Genomic DNA, 19,086 nt, shown 5'->3' with positions numbered 1-19,086 from the left:
AAATCCTACAGTAATTCACACTAACACAAAGATCCAAATAACTAAAAATGTACAACCCAATAACTAATAATTAAACATCGCAATCACCGAGTAACAAAATAAAACCATAATAAAAGGAAAAAAGAGAATCTTTTCCCTGAAAGTGTCCTAAAGGGCCTTTGATTCTAGCAAACCAGTCACAATTACAAATACAAAAGATATCAATTGAATGAACAAGGAAATCTTTCCATGTGTGGCGTGATAAAGAATCCTAAAAAAGATCAATTGAGCAGAAGACAAAACAAAATGCAAACATAGCTAATGCGATCTAGGTCATCGAATATTTGGTTTCATGTTTAATTCTCACTCAGACCAACTTGAAACTTGACATAAGTGGTACTTCACAATAAGAAATAATGCTAACCTAGAATAAACTTAAAAAAAAGGCCACAAGAGCTACCCAAAGTGTGTAATTTTTAATTGAAGTTATTCTCTTAAAACCAAAAAGTGAAATTTCCCACTAGGGAAAGAAAGAGAGACAGATTTGCATAAAAGGAAATAACAATTTTCAATATGGTGTTGAATATGTTGCACAATTTATAATCCACTACAAAAAAATGCAGCTTTGGCAAGAAATAAAGAAACCAACTTTGTAATAAGATTGAGAAAAATAAGGCATAACACAAACTCAAAAAATGCAAAACCTCAATCAACCAAAAAATCTCTACTACATGTGGACAACAGTTATTGCCGATTAATCTATGTAAGCGCCAATTGTTATGGTCATCAACAAATTATGTTTCTTTGTCAGTTGAGCTTTTGTGATGTAGAACACAGGCATATATGAAGGATCCCAACAACAACTATAGTCAATTTGAAAAAAACTTCCAAATGTGATGGATGTTGTTAAGATAACATTATCGTTTTCTTGTTGAAACCAAAAACCCAAAACAAAAAGTATATACATGTAATAAACTATTCATCAAACCACCATTGAATGGCATTACTTACCTTCTTCAGTAGAATATGTATTCTTAACTGCCACTTACTTACATGGATGGGAGAAAAGTAAAGATCCTGCCACAAAAAAATCAAAAGATAATTCAATTAGATAACCTAGAAAACAAATTCCAAACATTAAGGGGGAAAAACACTCCAACCAACATCAAAATGCAAAAAAAAAAAAATGCAGATTACTATAGTTCGTGATCGTCAGATGTGTCAATACCAACTCGATAGATCAAGATTCGATGGTCCTGATGTGAGTTTTATGGAAGTGAAATAAGTTTTAGAAAAGCTAACTAGATGTTTCATAACACAACTTATCATTAATCTAAATGATTAACTGCATATTTGAAACAAATTCATTTGTTAACTCTTCCTTAAAATTACTTAATTATGTAGATTCTACTCAAATTAAGATAAAATACCCTTTTAAGTACTTTTTATCAATTTTAAAACCCTAACATTTGTTCCAAGTTATATCAAATCAAATTAACTCAATATTCAAATATTTTCATTTGATTTATTCAACATTTATTTTTCACATACTTAACTCATTCTGTACATAAAATTCAATATTCTTTAATCCAAGATCTACATAAGGAGGGTTATGCATATTCTTAAGATCAAACTAGTGAAGTAATATAAATACCCAATTGAAAGAATTAAAAAACTGATATTAATCATAACTATGATTATTGAAGGAAAAATAAACCAGAATATGAAAAACCAACCTCCAGAATCAGTCTGCGGTTTTCTGCCATATATTTTTATCATCAAAATCACCGTTTGCAGGATTCTCTTGACATAGTAACAATTCACCACTCCCTTGTGTAGAATCGAACCCATAAGAATTTAAACCTGTAGCCTCGTGACTGTTATTCTCAGCAATATCGAACTGCTCACCATTATCATTATTAGGATCAGAAATTACATCCAAGCCACCACCTTCAAGTTCTTCTCCTCCTGCTGTAATCATTTCCTGCTCAAATGTATCATCAAGCGCACTATCCTTCTTCGGCCTCTTCCATTTCTTCGTAGACGAAGTCCCATCATCCTCAAAATCTTCCTCCTCTCGATCTCTATGCAAGTAAACCCACAGTTTCCTGTCTGAATCAAACAGAACGCAAGGATCACGTTCGTAGTGCAGACGATCTAGGGCCCCACTGACAACCTGATTCACTTGCGCGTCTGAAACATCTTCAACTGTATACTGCGAGTCCCTTATCAAAGTACAAACGTCAGCCCTAGTTCCGATACTGCCAGGTAACCTAGAGGCAGCATCTCTGACGAGGCAAAGTATCGTAACGTGAGGAGGCCGGTCACGTTTCAGCATGAAATGGTCTCGAGCTTTCGAAGTCGGTTTTCCCCCGCATCTTCTTAAAGGAGCGACGACCGATTTCCGACCGTCGATTGCAGTATATGAGAATGCGCGATCAGGAATCGAGTAACGAAGGAATTCTTCCTTACGGAAGTAATCTCGTATTTCTTCGGCACTCGGGCTTATTGTGGTGAGGCTCTTTTGAGCTCTTAGATCACGAAAACGTTCTTTCTCATCTAAATTGGCCTGCATCATGGCTAAAGGCGGTGCGGGTAGGGTTCCCATTTGTTGAAACGTCTCTTGACCGCTTTTAAGCCAATTAGCAAACGCATCGACTAATTTCACGAGCATTTTGCGGGGGAGTGACCAAGCCTCGGGTGACGTCACTTCTTCGATTGCGTCAGGGTCTGACGAATTGTAAGCGAGTGGACCGATCCAAGACCATGTTCTAGAAGATTTTTCGTACATGACTAGAGGCTTCCATCCTTTCGCTCCTAAAGGTGCGGTTCTCGAAGAAAATATTCTCAAGACTCCTCTTACTAAATCCTGAAGAGGCTCAGGAGCCTCGAGAATGCTGGGATCGCCAGGGTTTGATTTCACACGGTTAACGATTTCTTGGATCGCCAGGGAGGGGATATTCGTTGGAGGGGAATTCTCCACTTTATCAATGTTATCAACTAAGTCTTCCGAAATAGGATTCGTCATTGCTGTTCGAACTGCAGAAAGAAGGTGTATGATTGAGATCGAGAAGCCAGTGTGGACTGTAGGTGTAATAATAATGAATGGTTTCTTCTGTGGTTTGGGTTCCATTTCCGGTATTACCAAAACCGGTTCTGTTTCCAAAATCGGTGTCACAGCCTCAGGAGTATTCATTTCAAAATCATTGATTTTCCTCTTTCCCTGTTTCTTTGAAGAAACAGGCGTCTCCTCATCTTGACCGTAGGAAATATCTTCTCGCACTTTTCGCTTCTTTGAAACTGACAATGGCATATTACCAGACTCATGATGATCGTCCTGAAATGTTTCGATGGCTTGACCTTTCTTACTCTTTTTATGAGCTAGTCCGTTATTCTCAGCAAAGTGATTTGTTTCATCATCGTCGGTATCGTATTCATGATTGTGACTAGATCGAGGAGATGAATAATCAGTACGTCTTCTGTCTGTAGGAAAGGCATCGAACTGTCTATGCTGCTTTTCTTTGTACAATTCAACTTCCTTTTCAGGTTCGTCATTATAATTGTTTACCCTCCTTGATGACATAATATATTTATCTTCAACCAAACCAGAGTAATTCTCCTCGTGCATTTTCCTCCGCTGCTTATCAAGATTGGTCATCTTTCTCGAGGGACTAGGTCCGACATGAACCTGAGCAGCAGCAGCATTCTCGTTTTTATCTCTCGTAACAAGCTTAGTCTTTTTCGCACCAGATTTCAGTGATGAAGGATAAGCCACTTTACTCATCAAAGGATTGTCATCTTCATAGATTTGCTCTGACGAGTCTGATTCAGTTTCCTCATTTCTTTCCAACATTCTATTACCTCTCCTCACTCCAGTACTATCTCGTCTTCTAACGGAAGAAGGCTGTTGCTCATAGGTGAACTTCTTTCTTCTAGGAATCGAACCAGAAGAAATGTCTTCATTTTTCTTGTGAAGCCATATTGGTGCAGCAGCTACTACATCTGATAATTCATTCAGACCAGTTCGCTTCCCATACTTCATCTGATCTTTAGGAAGAAAATGGTGATCGTCCTCTGTATATTTGACCTTTTTCCCAAATTCATACGGTTTTGCAGTTAAGACTTTAATATCTGATAATTGATTCACAGTCCTCTTCCCCCCTCCTCCTAGAAAATGCATGTTATTATTCAAATGCACCGGAAACCCCATAAGACTCCCGTTTGTGTATTCATCATCATCGAGTGCTAAACCCGATCCATACCCTACTACTGCCTTACTATTCTGTCGAGCAAAGGCTGAATGTGAACTAGAACTGGCCGATAAGTCTTTCTTGGAAGAGTTCCTTTTCCCAATTGCAATCGGAGGAGTTCCTTTGAAGTTCTTCACCTTTTTACTACTACTCCTCCACAAAGCTTCCTGCGATCCATACCCTTCATTGGAATCGAATTCCAATTTTCCTTTATTTTCGAGAAACAGACTCTTCTGATTTTTCGTTATGGTCAGCAAATGAAGCTTCTCTTGAATACTATATCCCTTGCAATTAACCCATGTCTCCCTTATTTGATGAAGATTAGAAACCATTTGATTATGATAATTCCTCAAATGGTGGTAATGGATTCTTCTTTGAAAGAAACTGAAACCCTGTCGATAGAGAGCCACTCTCGGCTCGCATAATCCACCTTTCAGCATTTTGAATAACTTATCAACAGGACTTCCAAAGTGAAAATTTAATCCGCTAAAGAGTTCTTTCATGGTTTGCATATACGTTTCATTATCCATATCCGGAAGATACTTTGTAAGATTAAACCTGTCTTCTTCAGTTAGGGTTTCATTCCATACATCAACTGATAAAATATCTTCTAAACCTGAAAGATCATACAATTCAGCAGGAAATCTACAAGTCTGATCACCAACCTGACAAAACTCTTCCCCAGCTTCTCCCAATTCCAACAAATCAAAATCATCAGATCCTGCACCCGAATCATAATCATCAACCAAATCATCATCATCATCATCATCATCAGATTCAACAGTTGAGTTTCTCCTCCTCATAGGCTCATCATCATCATCTTCACTAGACATACTCTCTCTACTCCTGGAAGACAATTCACATTCCTCTCTCAAAACCTTAACGCTGTTCTTCTCAATCGCCATTCAAACATAAGAATACCGAAAACCCAACAGTCCAGTCTAAAGAAAACTAACAGTAACAACAAAATCCCAATAATTCCCCACCCAACAACTCAATTCCCAGAAGAATTCCCTTCAACAGAAAAACAAAAACAAAACCAAGATAATAAAAATTAACAAAAGACGAAAAAAGAAAGAAACCCATTGAAAAACACTAGATTATATACATACATTTGAAGTTTAGATCTTGAAAGAGTACCTTAATCGGAGAAATCAAAGGGGCGCTGCTGTGAATGCGATTGAGAACGAGTAAAGAAGGGAAACCCTAGAGAGATATAAAGAAAAGGGGGGTCGAGGCGGTTAAATACGAAAGGGGATATACAGGGTAAAGAGGAAGAAGACGATTCTTTTTGAGAAGTAAGAGCCGTCTGATCTCTTGATTGGGTCTGTAAAGACGAAAAAGGGCTCTATGAGAGAGAAAATATGGCTGGGTCTGGGTTTCCACAGCTCTATAGAGAGAGAAAGAGAGAGTAAAAAGGAAGAAGAGAGAAAGAGGCAAGTTTCAGTCGAAGATAGAGAGAAGACCGTTGCAGGCTCATCTTCTTCGGGTGGGTTTCTCTATTCGGGTCGGGCGGATCAAAACCCATATTAATTCATTGAAATTATTATTTTTTTTTTAAAATTAATTAAATTAATATATTATTTATAATTAAATATAAGTTATTGATTTAAACTAGTACATCCTAAAACTTAGCCAACTATATTGAATATAAGTTAATTTAAAGAATATATATAGGAGTGGAGTGAGGTTAAGCAAATATTTAGGATAAATTAAAAATTTTATTTTTATATTTAATTAATAATGTAAATAATTATGTAATTGTTAGTAAATAATAAAATAAAATCCGGGTTATTCGGATAAATAATTTAACAATATTATATATCTTTATATTATTTTAGAAAATGGTTAAAATAGTCGCGCGAATTACAAGAACAGTTAATAAGTAATAATAATTATTTGAAATAATTGTTTTTACTATATATATATATATAATAAAGATAGATAGATAAATAATAATTAATAACATAAAATAATTATGTAATTGCTAGTAAATAATAAACTAAAATTCGGGTTATATTCGGTTAAATAATTTAACGTTAAAATATTATATATCTTTATATTATTTTAAAAAATGGTTAAATAATTTAACGTTAAAATATTATATATCTTTGTATTATTTTAAAAAATGGTTGGTTATATTTGGTTAAATAATTTAACGTTAAAATATTATATATCTTTATATTATTTTAAAAAATGGTTAAAATTTGTCGCGCGAATTACATTATTTTAAAAAATGGTTAAATAATTTAACGTTAAAATATTATATATCTTTATATTATTTTAAAAAATGGTTGGTTATATTTGGTTAAATAATTTAACGTTAAAATATTATATATCTTTATATTATTTTAAAAAATGGATTTTAAAAAATGGTTAAATAATAATTAATAAAACAAACATTTTAAATAAAATAATTAAATTACATATTAAATATAACATTTAATAATTCATGGTAAAACTTGTGGACAATTATTTATATACATATTTAAATATAATAATAAAAAGAAATAATTGTTTTTACTATATATATAATAAAGATAGATAAATAATAATTAATAAAATAAACATTTTAAATAAAATAATTAAATTACATATTAAATATAATAATAAAAAGTTAATATATTAAATATATTGAAAAAATATAAGGGAAAATTTTAAAAAATCCGACCTACCGGATTCGAACCAGTGACCTAAGGATTAACTGTGGTGTAACCCGACTACAGTCCTCCGCTCTACCAACTGAGCTAAGGTCGGTTTTGAAATAATGTTATTGAAGAAAATTATTTATTAATAAACAGTTGGATCAAAATGGAGAAAATGATTTTTACATTTGTATCATTCTCGTCGAATCAAAATGGCCTTAATTTGTGGGGATTTGGAGTATATTGTTTCCCAAATCTTGGTTTGGGCTTAAAACCAGTTTGACTGTTGATTTGAAGTAGACGGCTTGTTCTCCTGCGCCACTGTAATTTGCTAATTTACAAACTTTGCTTGCCCACGCGAGATCGAGAATTCGAGTCTGGCTTTGATTCTCCTTTTTCTAATCAGGGTAAGCGATACCTTCTTCCCTTTTAGTTGATTCTATGAAAAAAATATGAACTTTCTTTGATTTGCTGCATAAAAACTTCAGCTTTGATACTTTGAATCCTTGTTTTCTTGCTGGCATTGGTTTATTGACAACCCTCAAAACCCAGTTTTGTTTCTTTTGTCACTTTTCCTATTTCGAATAGTAAGAAAAGGTTACTGTTTGCAATATCTACTTTTATTTTTCCCTTATCTCAAATTGAATCTAAACCCCTAATTTCGTCAATGTTATTGAACTTTAACAGAAGTGTTCACAAAAGATTTGTATCTGAATCATATTTAGCCTTCAATGGAGCATGAAAGGTACGTTAGATTCTCCTTTTCATAAACAGAAATCAGATTTCTAGTTTGTGATTTATGCTACTGATCCTGGTTATCTAAATCCAGGTTGAATTCTCCTGACACTTCAGCTATTCTATTGGAAGTTTTGGGGCATCAATTACATTTTTCTCAAGTTAGTTCCTAATTTGCTTGATATTTTTAACACTTTTTGGCTAGTGTTTGTGCATAGGAATTCTAATGTGTGTCTTGAAACTTGCTTAAATGAGTTTTTATATGATGGGGAAAATCTTTACATATAATTTCCACTGAGAAGAGTATGCGGCTAGGGCTCCACTTCTGGATCCTAGAGAGAATATATAACCATAATATATAAACACAATATATATGTAGTAACCAAACTATAATTTTTTGGTTTCTCATCCAGATTGAGTTACACGGGTGTTTATGCATTCCTTATGTTTATGCTATTATCAATTTATTGTGTGTATCTCGATTGTTTTGTTATATGATTTATGAAGGGAAATTTCTTTCAATTGTCAACAGGACCCAAATTCCAAGCATTTAGGGACAACAGTTTGGGATGCATCTATGGTGTTAGTCAAATTTCTGGTAACTCTTGTAACCCCTTGAAGAAAGGATTGCATTTTGTTTCTTCTCAATTTCTTTTGCAATATTAATTATGTGTATCAGAAAAACTAAAATTTTATTGCAATTTTAGTAAATGATTTGAAGTTTGAAGATATAGAATCTAAATTTTTGAATGGAGTAACTAAATACAATTATTTGTTAAGATTGGCAGTGAGATACTGTCCTAGCCTTTTTCCTCGAGGGAAATTACCCTGGTCGATAATAAGATAATGGTTGAACAAGAAAGATAACAAAGAGTACAGTCTTTAAATAGATGCATCCCTGTATTTATGATGAAAATGTGAAGATTTATTGAATGCAGGAAAAGAATAGTCGAAAGGGTAGATTTTCTGCATCTAAACTGAAAGGAAAACGTGTTATTGAACTTGGAGCAGGATGTGGGGTTGCTGGATTTGGTAAATCTCTTCGATTCTCATCTAATTCAGCATTACATTGTCATGTCTCGTTGTATGTTTCTAGTAGTTAATGCAAATCACTTTATCTCAACAGGTATGGCTATGCTCGGATGTGACGTAGTTTCAACTGACCAGGCTGAAGTTTTGCCTTTGCTAATGCGAAATGCTGAACGTAATAGTTCAAGAGTCACACAAGTGAATCCTGGTTAAGTTTCTATTTTACTTTATAGTCATGTTTGTTTAAACTCTAGTTAATCACCTAAAAGCAAATGGACTTATCAAAAAAATATTTGGTTTGCAGATAACTTTGGTTCCATTGAGGTTGCTGAGTTGGATTGGGGCAATATGGATCACGTAAGGGCTGTTTGTCCACCGTTTGATTTTGTCATTGGCACTGACGTTGTAAGTTGTCTTGACTCGCGAAATTTAAATTTTGTCTGTAAAAAAGTTGGGATCATAATCTATGACATACATAAAACTGAAAATGCTGAATTTTAAGTGTCGAATGAGCTAAGTGACTAAACATTAATGTTGAATAAACTAATTGAAAAAAATATATATTTTAAGTACATGCTATGTAAGTTGTTTTGATAAAATGTGGAACTAATATCGAGAAAGTCTTTAAAGACTATTTTACCCTTATATTGGCGTGGCTTGATTAATTCTAGACTTAAAGTTGTCTTATCATACTATCTATGGCTTACTCCATTAATTCAGATTTTTTTGCCTAATATTTTTAGTTTAAAATAGATAATTAAGTACTTTTAAATAATAGTTATCAAAACAACTTAATACAATATAAACACTTAATCATTTAGATTAAGTGATAAACTGTATTATATTAAACATTGGTCCAAGTCTGAGAGTGATAACCCAGATTCAATATTATTGGATTCAATTACTCCAAATAATACTTCACCATCTATAATCTAGTACCCATTAACACACTACTTACCATACTATTGTACTTTTACTACTAACTACCTATGACTACCTTTACATAATCCAGCCACAAATGAACTGTGATCTCATCGCTACACATTTTATTTGTTATGAACTGAAATTTTGGCAATTTTTCAATTTGAATATGTGAAGGTTTATTCCGAGAATCTATTGGAACCACTTTTACACACCATTCTTTCATTATCAGGTCCAAAGACTACTATTCTGGTAAGAAAAAATCAAAATTTTGGGTTTCTTGTATCTCTGAAGCTATTATTGGTCTAATACTTATTTAATTTCCTAAATTCTCTTTACAGCTGGGATACGAGATTCGCTCCACAAATGTTCATGAACAAATGCTTGAATTGTGGAAGAGAAACTTTGAGGTTAAAATTGTTCCGAGATCAAAGGTATCTTGCTCCCTTTTTGGCCCTTCAACGTGTCATGCATTTAAATAAAAATCCTCCAACGGTTTTTCTTCATCAATGATAAAAAAACGTATATATGCTTTTTAGTTTACCATTTTTCACATTCATTTGTCAAGGTTGGGGAATGGTATAAAATTTTATTTACCCATTTAGGAAAGATGATGAGTAAAGTGTAAACTCTGGTTTTACCATGTGTAGATGGACAGTAAATATCAGCATCCAAGTATCCAGCTTTTCGCCATGAGTTTAAAGCCTTCAGAAACAGGAAAGACAGATAGTCAAAATAATGGTGCTGGAACAGATCAAATAATCTCAAGGGAAGTGGAAGATTGCAATAGCGATGACACTGGTGTTGATGAGTTAAAAGATTTTGATGTAGCTGAAGAAGTTGATAATGAAAACACTGGTGTTGATGAGTTAAAGGATTTTGATGTAGCAGAAGAAGTTGATAATGAAAATGTGCCAATTCCAAGCAATTTGAACGATATTGAGAAGCTGACCGAGTGGGAGACACGACGATATGGTGCTATGGCTGCAAGGCTACTTCGTGATGTCAAAATAACTTGAAATTGGTAGTTTTCCTTATATTTTTAGTTAGTAACCTGTCTGGGTTAACTTTTTTGTGGTAGATGTTGCTTTTGTATTAAATATTATTTTTGCTATAGATGTCATTTTGTAATGTAAAAGAGGAAAAAAAACATTGCAACCAGTTGATGATCATTTCGATGATATTTTATTCGGTTGCGATACGACGAAAGTCATTTTTTATGTTTTCCTCTGAAATCATTCATGGTAGATTTTGCCTGTCACTTGTCCTCAATGGTTTAATAATTTATTTAATTATTTGTTTTTCAATTAACAATGACCTAGCTAGCTTTTACTTTCAAATATTAAAGCATTTCAAGTCTATCATATTTGATTCAATCTGCATTTATTTTACTTTTTGCACCTGGTATTGCCTTTTATCTTATTGAATGAAGTAAATGTTTCTGAAAAAAAAAATTACATTTCATCAAAATTGATTAGTTAACTCCTCCACAACAAGAACACAGGAAGTTCAAAGATGAATGTTCTTAAGATAACAACTAATAAATAAGCATCATAAATACTTTCATTTCGAGTATCTTTATCGAAATTCTCAAGAAAAATAAATATACAAAGAAAATTGAAACCAAAATGGCCTAACTTTTTCATTCATCGTGCGCTGTTTGTGTTCTTGTTACACCTAAACACCCTACAAACCGATGAGTTGTTCCGGAAACCAAATTGCAAAAAAACAAAGGATAGAATTCTGTAAGCAACCGCCATCAGGAACAATACCAATAGATTTTTCCACTTAGCACTGCTATCAAGAGATATGTTGTAACCACTTTCAATAGCCTGATAACCAGATATCGACCTTACTTGACCAACCGCAAAAGAAGTTTCAAGATATTCATTCTCCAAGAGCCCCTATATAAACATTAATCATCGATATGCATTAAGGCAGAATCCTATAATTCCAATTCTAATTTCAAATTTTAAGTCATAAAAAACAAATGATTTGAATTGGACACAACTCTAATTCAAACTCCGCCCGAACAAAACATAAAAGCGAACAGATATACTGAGAAGTTACCTGGATTGAGTAAGTGTGGAAAGCAATGTATGATATAGGGTACACCCAAACGGGTCCAGGCAATGCATTTCTAGTTCGGAAATATCCAGCCGAAAGCATCATTATAACCTGTAAAGACAATCTCTGGTTCTGTTACAGCTTTTCAATATTAAGTTTTTTCAAATATTAAGATAAACCGACGAAAACTCACGTGTATTGAAACCAAACTTAGATTGCTCCAGTAGACATCTCGCCAAACAGAGACAACAGCTAGTATTAGTCCTTCGTTAACCAAAAGGCACATGAAGAAATTCAACACAAAGTACATCAACAGGCGAAACTCGTCTTTCAGACCCACGAGGAAATAGAATACAAGACTCGACGAAATCGATATAAGAAACAAGAACGGGATGCTGGCGAGAAGCTGCCCAATCAAGAAAACTATTGCTCCCGAATGACGATTTGACTGTTCTGAACCATATATCTGCAGTAAACATGATAACAGATATTATTTGCAAACTAAAATCACTAAGACCTGGTTTGATGTGTATTATTTGGTATTATTTCTAAATAATCCATCATCCCATCAAACATTACTTTTTTAATCCCATCATTCAAATCTTCATCTAGAATATTAAAATATCCTTACTTTATTTTTATAAAAATTTATGATATTTTGGTCATTTTGTCCAAAATAATCCACTTTTACATCAAACAAGTTTTTTTCCAAATAACCCAATATCAAACAAGGCCTAATTGTACCAAAACAAACCAGAAATAACTTCAATTACCTACCTTGATCTCTTTCAGTAGTGCAGGGACGCCGGCAAAACCCAGAAGTGAATTAAATGAGATAAAGACAAATACTGCAGCAACTCTAGTCTGAAAATTCAAAAATCAATGGTGTCCATAAGCTTACATCAGAAATAATATACAGAAGGAAAGTAAATGAAAAATTATGAATTGAGCCTTTTAGGCTTTTCTATAATTAACAATTGTGTTTGTTTTATCAAATGGATCATTAGAAGAAAACATGTCAATATGTTCTCAAGTTCGGACAATTTTGCTGAACACTTACCATGACAGATGACAAGGAATGCCTCAGTCCAGAAAATACAGTGCCGATACAAAGCGTGAGAATCATGTAAAGAATAAGCCTCAGCCAGTAGTATTTCCACTCTCTTGACATAATCAACAACGACCTCCAAGTTAAAACCACAATTCGTGTGGCATTACTTGCCTTCCCTTTTCTCTTGATAAATGGACCCTCCTGTTGGTTGAAATGTTACCAATAGAAAACAATTGCTTAAGTAAACAAAACTCACCAAACATGGGATTTTTTAGGATCTGGATTGTATGCGAATGAAGTGTCCGTACCTTTTCTGTAAGTCTTTGGATCATAGTCTGAACTGAAGCTGCATCAGCAGATGATATGTAAGTTGCTTCAAGTGTACGAATCGCAACAGCAGTGTCCATATTTACTGATGAAAAATCTCCTTGATCGTCCTGCCAAAATGATACAAATTTGTCTGCATTATTTTTGTACCAATAGATCAAAGAACACAGGCAAAACCCCCTCAAAATAAGATTACTTAACTCAGTAATAAAATAAAAACGTCCAAATTAATCAAATTTCGTCTCAATAAGGATAGACCAGTCTTTAATCCACATTTTACCAAATCAACTTGAATTTTCAAATTCGATAGTTAAAAAAAATTCAACATTCAACGCATAATTTCCAGTTTTATATTGAATGCGCCCTTACTCTAAATTGTAATGTAACACCTGATCAACACTTTTTCAGAAATACTGAAACTAAAACCTCGGTATATATGTTTAAATCATTTTCTAAACATTTCTTCTCACTTCTATCCATCTATAACATTCTTGGCAAAAACAAATATAGTGAGAAATTGATCTAAATGAACCCCAATAATGCACAAAATCTCTGGATGTGTATTAATGGTGGTCTAAAACATTTCAAGCCCAATATTTTTGTGATTGTGCCTTTTATTTTATGTTTATTATTTTTCCCCTCATAAATATAATATTTCCCTCCATGCATTGATAATCAATACAAACTCGCTTCTAACCTTTCTAAGTAGTGTTTTCATAGAATCTTGTACAGAAACTACAGTTGAATAAGCCAAAACAATTACCTGCCAATTTTTGCACATTGCAATGATCCTGTCAAAGTCTGTATTTATTGCACGCAGGAAGTGATCAGAAGGACTTTGCATTATTGGACATGGAAACCCAGCATTTGAAAAGTGCTTCACCAACAAAAACACAATCAAATGAATATATGGTAATTTACACAAAATCATGACAGACAGAAGATAAATGGGTATATACAATGTCCAGTTGTCTTTCTTTCATCTGAGTTGAAACTAATAATCAAAGAAATTATGTTTACGAGTGCATAGGTTGCATTTCATCACAATTCATTTATATGCAAGCTTTAACTTAAATATATATATAATAATGATCACAGGAAATATTAGAACATTGATTCACATTGTTTCTCACTGATTAAACTAATCTAACTTCCATTTTTCTCAGGACTATTTTAGTCTGTTATCATATTTTGGGTTGCAACTCATATCTTGAGCAAGTTTAAAGGTCAGCCACTGATTCAAAGTTCTATACAAGTTCAATGAGCTATTTGAATTTAATTTCTAATAATAATAACAAGAACACTGATGATAATAGCAATAATAGCGATGAAGGAATAAATAACAATATTACCTGCAAACAAGATAATGTTTCCCCAAAAAATAGGGTATTCCCATTCGAAAGCAAGCAAATACGATCAAACAGTCCAAACACTTCTGTGCTGCTTTGGTATATTGTAAAAATAAGGGTGCATCCTGTGCTTGCTAGCTTTTTTAGTGTGACCATCATCAGGAGTGCTGACACACTGGAAAAGGAAAAAGTGAAATTGTCTTGTGACTATAATGGGAAGGATCAAAGACTTGTGTAATCAATTTTTAACCCACTCTCATCGTGGAAAATCAAATAGCCCAGCGGATAACCTATTAAGTTAAGTTGGAGACAAAATTGACTTTTATCACATCACATATCATTCCAACCATCAAATTACTTAATTCATCAGCTAATATACTAAAATACCTGTACTTTAGTTTTTATAAAATTTAAACTTTAAATACATTGGATATTTTAGTAATTTAACCTAAATAATCCCAAAAAACTCACTTTTTCATCAACAAGATTTTGATTTCATAACCTAATTTTTTTACCAAATAACTCCACATCAAACAAGCTCTAATATCAAATCTACAAAACTTTCAAAAGTAAAATATCAAGATGACAAAGATTTAATATATACCTATCGAGGTGATATAGAGGCTCATCTATGAATACGATATGAGGCCTTGTGACAAGCTCTCGAGCAATGCTGACGCGTCTTCGCTCACCTTTGGGCAACCCCTTCATGTAACAATGACCCCCTATGAGCTTGTTGGCATAATCACCCAATGACATTGCAATAATTGCATCCTCTACAGCACTCTTTTTCTGACAAAAGAAGCCTGGAAGCTGAAGTAAAGAGGAGTAGTAAAGGAACTCCCTCACTGTCAATGATCCAATCAATGTGGTTTCCCTCTCAACATATCCCTGAAAACTCAAAAAAAAATATTAAAGCTTTTATAGAACTCATACTCATCAATAGATCCAAATATACAGAGAATGACCAAAAGTGCATATGAACATTTTCTATAATAAAATATGCTTCAATAAGTTGTAGAAACACTTCTTTATTAGAAGAAATTTAGAACGCATTAGCCAATACCCAAAGAGAAACATGATAATGATGGTAGAATAACAAAACCTTGTCCTCTTCTAGACATAGGGTAAGTTTGATAAAACTGAAAATTAAGTATTATTTCATTCCAAAATAACTGTTACTCAAACAACTTCACCATTTTGTCCCAGGAGCCTAAACCGTGAAAAAGGGAATGATTAATATTCAATTTTAAGGTACGACTAAGTTGAGTGTTTTAAAAATAAATGTTGAATAAACCAAATTAAAATATCTAAATTATGTACTTGATATGTAAGTTGATTTGATCAAATGTGGAACTAATGTCGAAAAAGTCCTTAAAGACTATTTTACCCTAAATTTTAAGTTGTATTTTGGACACTCTTATTATCATAGTTAAGTTATCCATAGCTTACCAAATTAAGCCATGTTTTTAGCTTAATTGAGTTGTATTTAAATAGTTAAGTGGTTTTCAATAACACTTATCAAATGAACATAACTCAAATAAGCGTACTTAATCATTTCAATTAAGTGATAAATTGTGTTACCAAACACTTCCATACACATATTTTTTTTTTTGAGAACGACTTCCATACACATTTATTTAGAGGGAGTCAAGATAACTTGCATTCTATAACAAGATTCATTTTCCCTTCAACATAAGATGTTCTAGTTTAACTTCTTATATAACTGTATAAATGATTAAACAGGGAATTAACTAAAAACACATGTTTCCATACAAAATGAAGCTAGATTACAATCTATCTGAATTTCAAGTAAAAGATTCGACAACATTAACAAAGTCGTTGTAGTATAGTGGTAAGTATTCCCGCCTGTCACGCGGGTGACCCGGGTTCGATCCCCGGCAACGGCGTAAGTGTTTTTTACTATGGGGAGAAATCCTCGAGAACTGCCAATGATGGAAGTTTTTTTTTTCATTGGCAGAGGATGGAGGTTATGATCACATAATTGTTGAGTAAACTACTCTTGCCATTATAATGTCTATTTTGAATACTCAAGAACACCCAAAAGGCATGCACATCGACACAACGTATTTGAGACTGACATTCTTTAAACTGTACAAATTAGTAATAGAGCCTACTCGATATTGTGGTGGATCGAATTAGTATAACAGTGACAAAATCCATTGAAATGTAGTGGATTCTAGCTGTTGACATTTATGAGTGCTTTAATTCAAATTATAAAGATAATTATTGTAGGAGGAATTGCAATTTGGGACATTATGAGAGCTTTAATTCAATAAGAAACGTGATAGAATAGTACTTACGTAGGATCCATAAGGCAAACGTGATTTCACTCCATTCACAAAGATCTCCCCATAAATCTTGGTGTTATCATTCAACCTCCCTAATGAAGAATATATAAATCATTTCATAGCTTCAAGAGAACTGCAAACTAAAATGCTCTTATACCATCAAAACAAGAAATTTGAACCTGCAAGAGTTCTCAATAACGTTGATTTCCCAGACTTAGCAGGCCCCATAATCACTGTCATTGTACCTGGCAATGCATAACCGTTTGAGCTCTTTACAACCCTATCAGAATACTTCCTCTTCCCCTTTATGGTCACAGTTAAGTCCTTCCATACAATTGAAGCACCAGCAATCTTTCGCGTGATAACTGCTCCTTCAGGCAATGGCGGGGAAGGCAAAGATCCACTGTTAAGCTTTGAAAGAGAAGGGGAAGCAGGAGTTGCAGTAGCATCAATAGAATCGCCTCGTTCTTCCACATGAGCATCGACATCAGTATCACCCCAGTCAGGCGAATCCTCAAACGATATGGGTTGCCTAAGAGAACCAGGTTTCCGCAAATAAAAGAAATTACTTGAAGGTACCCTACTTGCAGGACTGCTAGCTGATGAAGATGATGACCTATAGTTATCAGACTGAGACTGAATTTCTTCCATTTACCTTCTACAAAACAACCAGTCCTAAATTTGAACACATCAAGTAACTATACCTGTAATTCACAAAAAAAGGATGCAATACAAAAACAAGATCATGGGTAAGTTTGTGAAAACACCCAATTAGCTAAACATGGATAAAATAAGCAAAAGTTATGACATTCATCTTCTTTGGCAGTCTACTGCTCAGCTTGAATAGCTAACATTTTAGTAAAAATTGCAGCCAAGGAGACAAAACAGAAGTAAAATAAAGTTATGCCCTAGATCATACCTCAATGGGAATAATAGCTCAAATAGATAAAGGGTAAAGATGCATCAATATAAGAGAATCAAAAGCAAGTTCGAAGAGATCTTAAGAAGAACAACGGGAGCTAACCTGGATCTGGCAAATCGGCAAGCCCTCTCAAGGAAGAGGGAAGGAGAGAGAGCAGAGGAGAGTAGTAGTAACTAGTAAGGAGTGAAGTGAAAGTTTTGTCCAAATTCTTCAGCCCGCTTTTTCGAATTGTCATAAATCATGATAATGGCCATTTCCAAGACCGCTCTTTTATCATTTAGTTTTCTTCCTAAAATCTCTTGGGTCCCATTTTATTCTCTAATAATTTTGAAATTTATAAATTTATTTGCTTAAATTGAAAAAATGATATATAATTTTTTGTTTTTTTTATATGATTAAATTCGATTTCAAATATAATTAACTTTCGAGAGGATTTAGTAACGAATTTATAATGAAAGTAATGTCACGAATTCGACGTGTCTGTCATTATATGTGCAGCCCATAGAAAAAAATATTATTTTTTTATTTGGGAAAATGGCCATGTTCGGAATTTTTTTTTTATTTCTTTCTCATACCTAAGTGGCATGATACATCAAATTTGTAACATTTTTTTCGTTCTCAATTCCGTTGTCTCTATTACGGCTCTTGACTTTATTTGAAAATATTTAAAATTGAGGTCGGATGAGTTTTTAATAAAAAAAAAACTTTATTTTTGTATATAAAGTATATTTATCGTAAAATATTATTTCATTTAAATTGATATAAAAAAAATTGTTTCAATGGGTGTTTCAAAATAGAGTCAATTACAATATATTTTACATCTAGATAAAAAAAAATTACATTAAGAAGGATAAAACTTTGGACATAAAATTAGTTTTCAAAATGAGGTCACCAAATAGTAAATACTTACCTTATAAAGGAAAAAAGAGTCAATTTCCACCTTAAGTTGCGAACTTCAGCAAAATTGCATTTTTTATTTTAAATGTGAATATATATTTTTTAAAGAAAAAATCATTAATAACCATAGTTATTGCAAAAGTTGGTTAGGTTATGAAAGGAAAAAGAAATATCCATTAATATATCTATTAAATATAAATGTATTGTATAAAATCTAACATATATTGGTCCCTTCAAATAGTGAAAATTAGTCAATGTAAAAAAAATTGTTTTCACCACTGTTTACACTAATTAATTTGTACAAGTACTTAATTAATTATTATTTTTTATTAAAAGTACTTAATTAATTGTTGTTACTCTAATAATACACATTATTTTTTTTAATTCATTATAACATGATATAAATGTTAGTCGTTTAAACATAACGACAAAAATAATACAAAATAGAATATTCACCTTGTCACTAAATATAACGAAATAAACATTATTGTCCGTTTGTTAGCTTGATTTATCTTTGAAGTTATCATATTTTAATGTGTTTTTTAATATATTTGGACTAAATTAATTTATTTTTTGAGATTTATTTTCGTGTGATACCCCAT

At 32.9% G+C, this 19,086-nt stretch overlaps 3 protein-coding genes and 2 non-coding genes across 7 annotated transcripts; 2 read left to right on the top strand and 3 right to left on the bottom strand.

The window, feature by feature from the left end:
- Positions 1-821: 821 nt before the first annotated feature.
- Positions 822-5,640, bottom strand: LOC124911196. The gene is made up of 3 exons (XM_047451647.1): positions 5,370-5,640; positions 1,716-5,242; positions 822-1,056 (listed from the first exon to the last, which is right to left on the bottom strand). The coding sequence occupies exon 2, from the start codon at positions 5,132-5,134 to the stop codon at positions 1,724-1,726; it is 3,411 nt and encodes a 1,136-aa protein (XP_047307603.1). The 5' UTR covers positions 5,135-5,242; positions 5,370-5,640; the 3' UTR covers positions 822-1,056; positions 1,716-1,723.
- Positions 5,641-6,894: 1,254 nt separating this feature from the next.
- Positions 6,895-6,986, bottom strand: TRNAY-GUA. The gene is given in 2 exon segments: positions 6,895-6,930; positions 6,950-6,986. It is a non-coding gene; the product is annotated as a tRNA-Tyr (tRNA).
- Positions 6,987-7,103: 117 nt separating this feature from the next.
- Positions 7,104-10,761, top strand: LOC124911738 (protein N-lysine methyltransferase METTL21D). 3 transcript variants are annotated; one of them, XM_047452246.1, is made up of 10 exons: positions 7,104-7,281; positions 7,562-7,619; positions 7,704-7,770; positions 8,142-8,207; positions 8,545-8,641; positions 8,736-8,846; positions 8,943-9,043; positions 9,737-9,811; positions 9,901-9,993; positions 10,210-10,761. In XM_047452246.1, exons 2-10 carry the CDS (start codon positions 7,606-7,608, stop codon positions 10,576-10,578), a joined length of 993 nt encoding a protein of 330 aa, XP_047308202.1. In that variant the 5' UTR covers positions 7,104-7,281; positions 7,562-7,605; the 3' UTR covers positions 10,579-10,761. The 3 variants fall into 3 exon arrangements, with proteins under 3 accessions (XP_047308202.1, XP_047308204.1, XP_047308203.1); XM_047452248.1 differs by lacking the exon at positions 7,104-7,281 and having other exon boundaries at positions 7,535-7,619; positions 10,210-10,360; positions 10,418-10,761; XM_047452247.1 differs by lacking the exon at positions 7,104-7,281 and having other exon boundaries at positions 7,535-7,619; positions 8,548-8,641.
- Positions 10,762-11,100: 339 nt separating this feature from the next.
- Positions 11,101-17,828, bottom strand: LOC124911721 (ABC transporter G family member 3). Its single transcript, XM_047452229.1, has 12 exons — positions 17,690-17,828; positions 16,845-17,369; positions 16,678-16,757; positions 14,958-15,244; positions 14,357-14,528; positions 13,768-13,881; positions 12,986-13,114; positions 12,687-12,878; positions 12,404-12,490; positions 11,820-12,092; positions 11,630-11,737; positions 11,101-11,463 (listed from the first exon to the last, which is right to left on the bottom strand). The coding sequence occupies exons 2-12, from the start codon at positions 17,314-17,316 to the stop codon at positions 11,206-11,208; spliced, it is 2,172 nt and encodes a 723-aa protein (XP_047308185.1). The 5' UTR covers positions 17,317-17,369; positions 17,690-17,828; the 3' UTR covers positions 11,101-11,205.
- TRNAD-GUC lies at positions 16,192-16,263 on the top strand. The gene has a single exon. It is a non-coding gene; the product is annotated as a tRNA-Asp (tRNA).
- Positions 17,829-19,086: the final 1,258 nt, after the last annotated feature.

Source organism: Impatiens glandulifera, chromosome 8, assembly GCF_907164915.1.
Source record: "Impatiens glandulifera chromosome 8, dImpGla2.1, whole genome shotgun sequence".
Classification (NCBI taxonomy): domain Eukaryota; kingdom Viridiplantae; phylum Streptophyta; class Magnoliopsida; order Ericales; family Balsaminaceae; genus Impatiens; species Impatiens glandulifera.
This window is presented reverse-complemented; position numbering and strand designations above follow the sequence as displayed.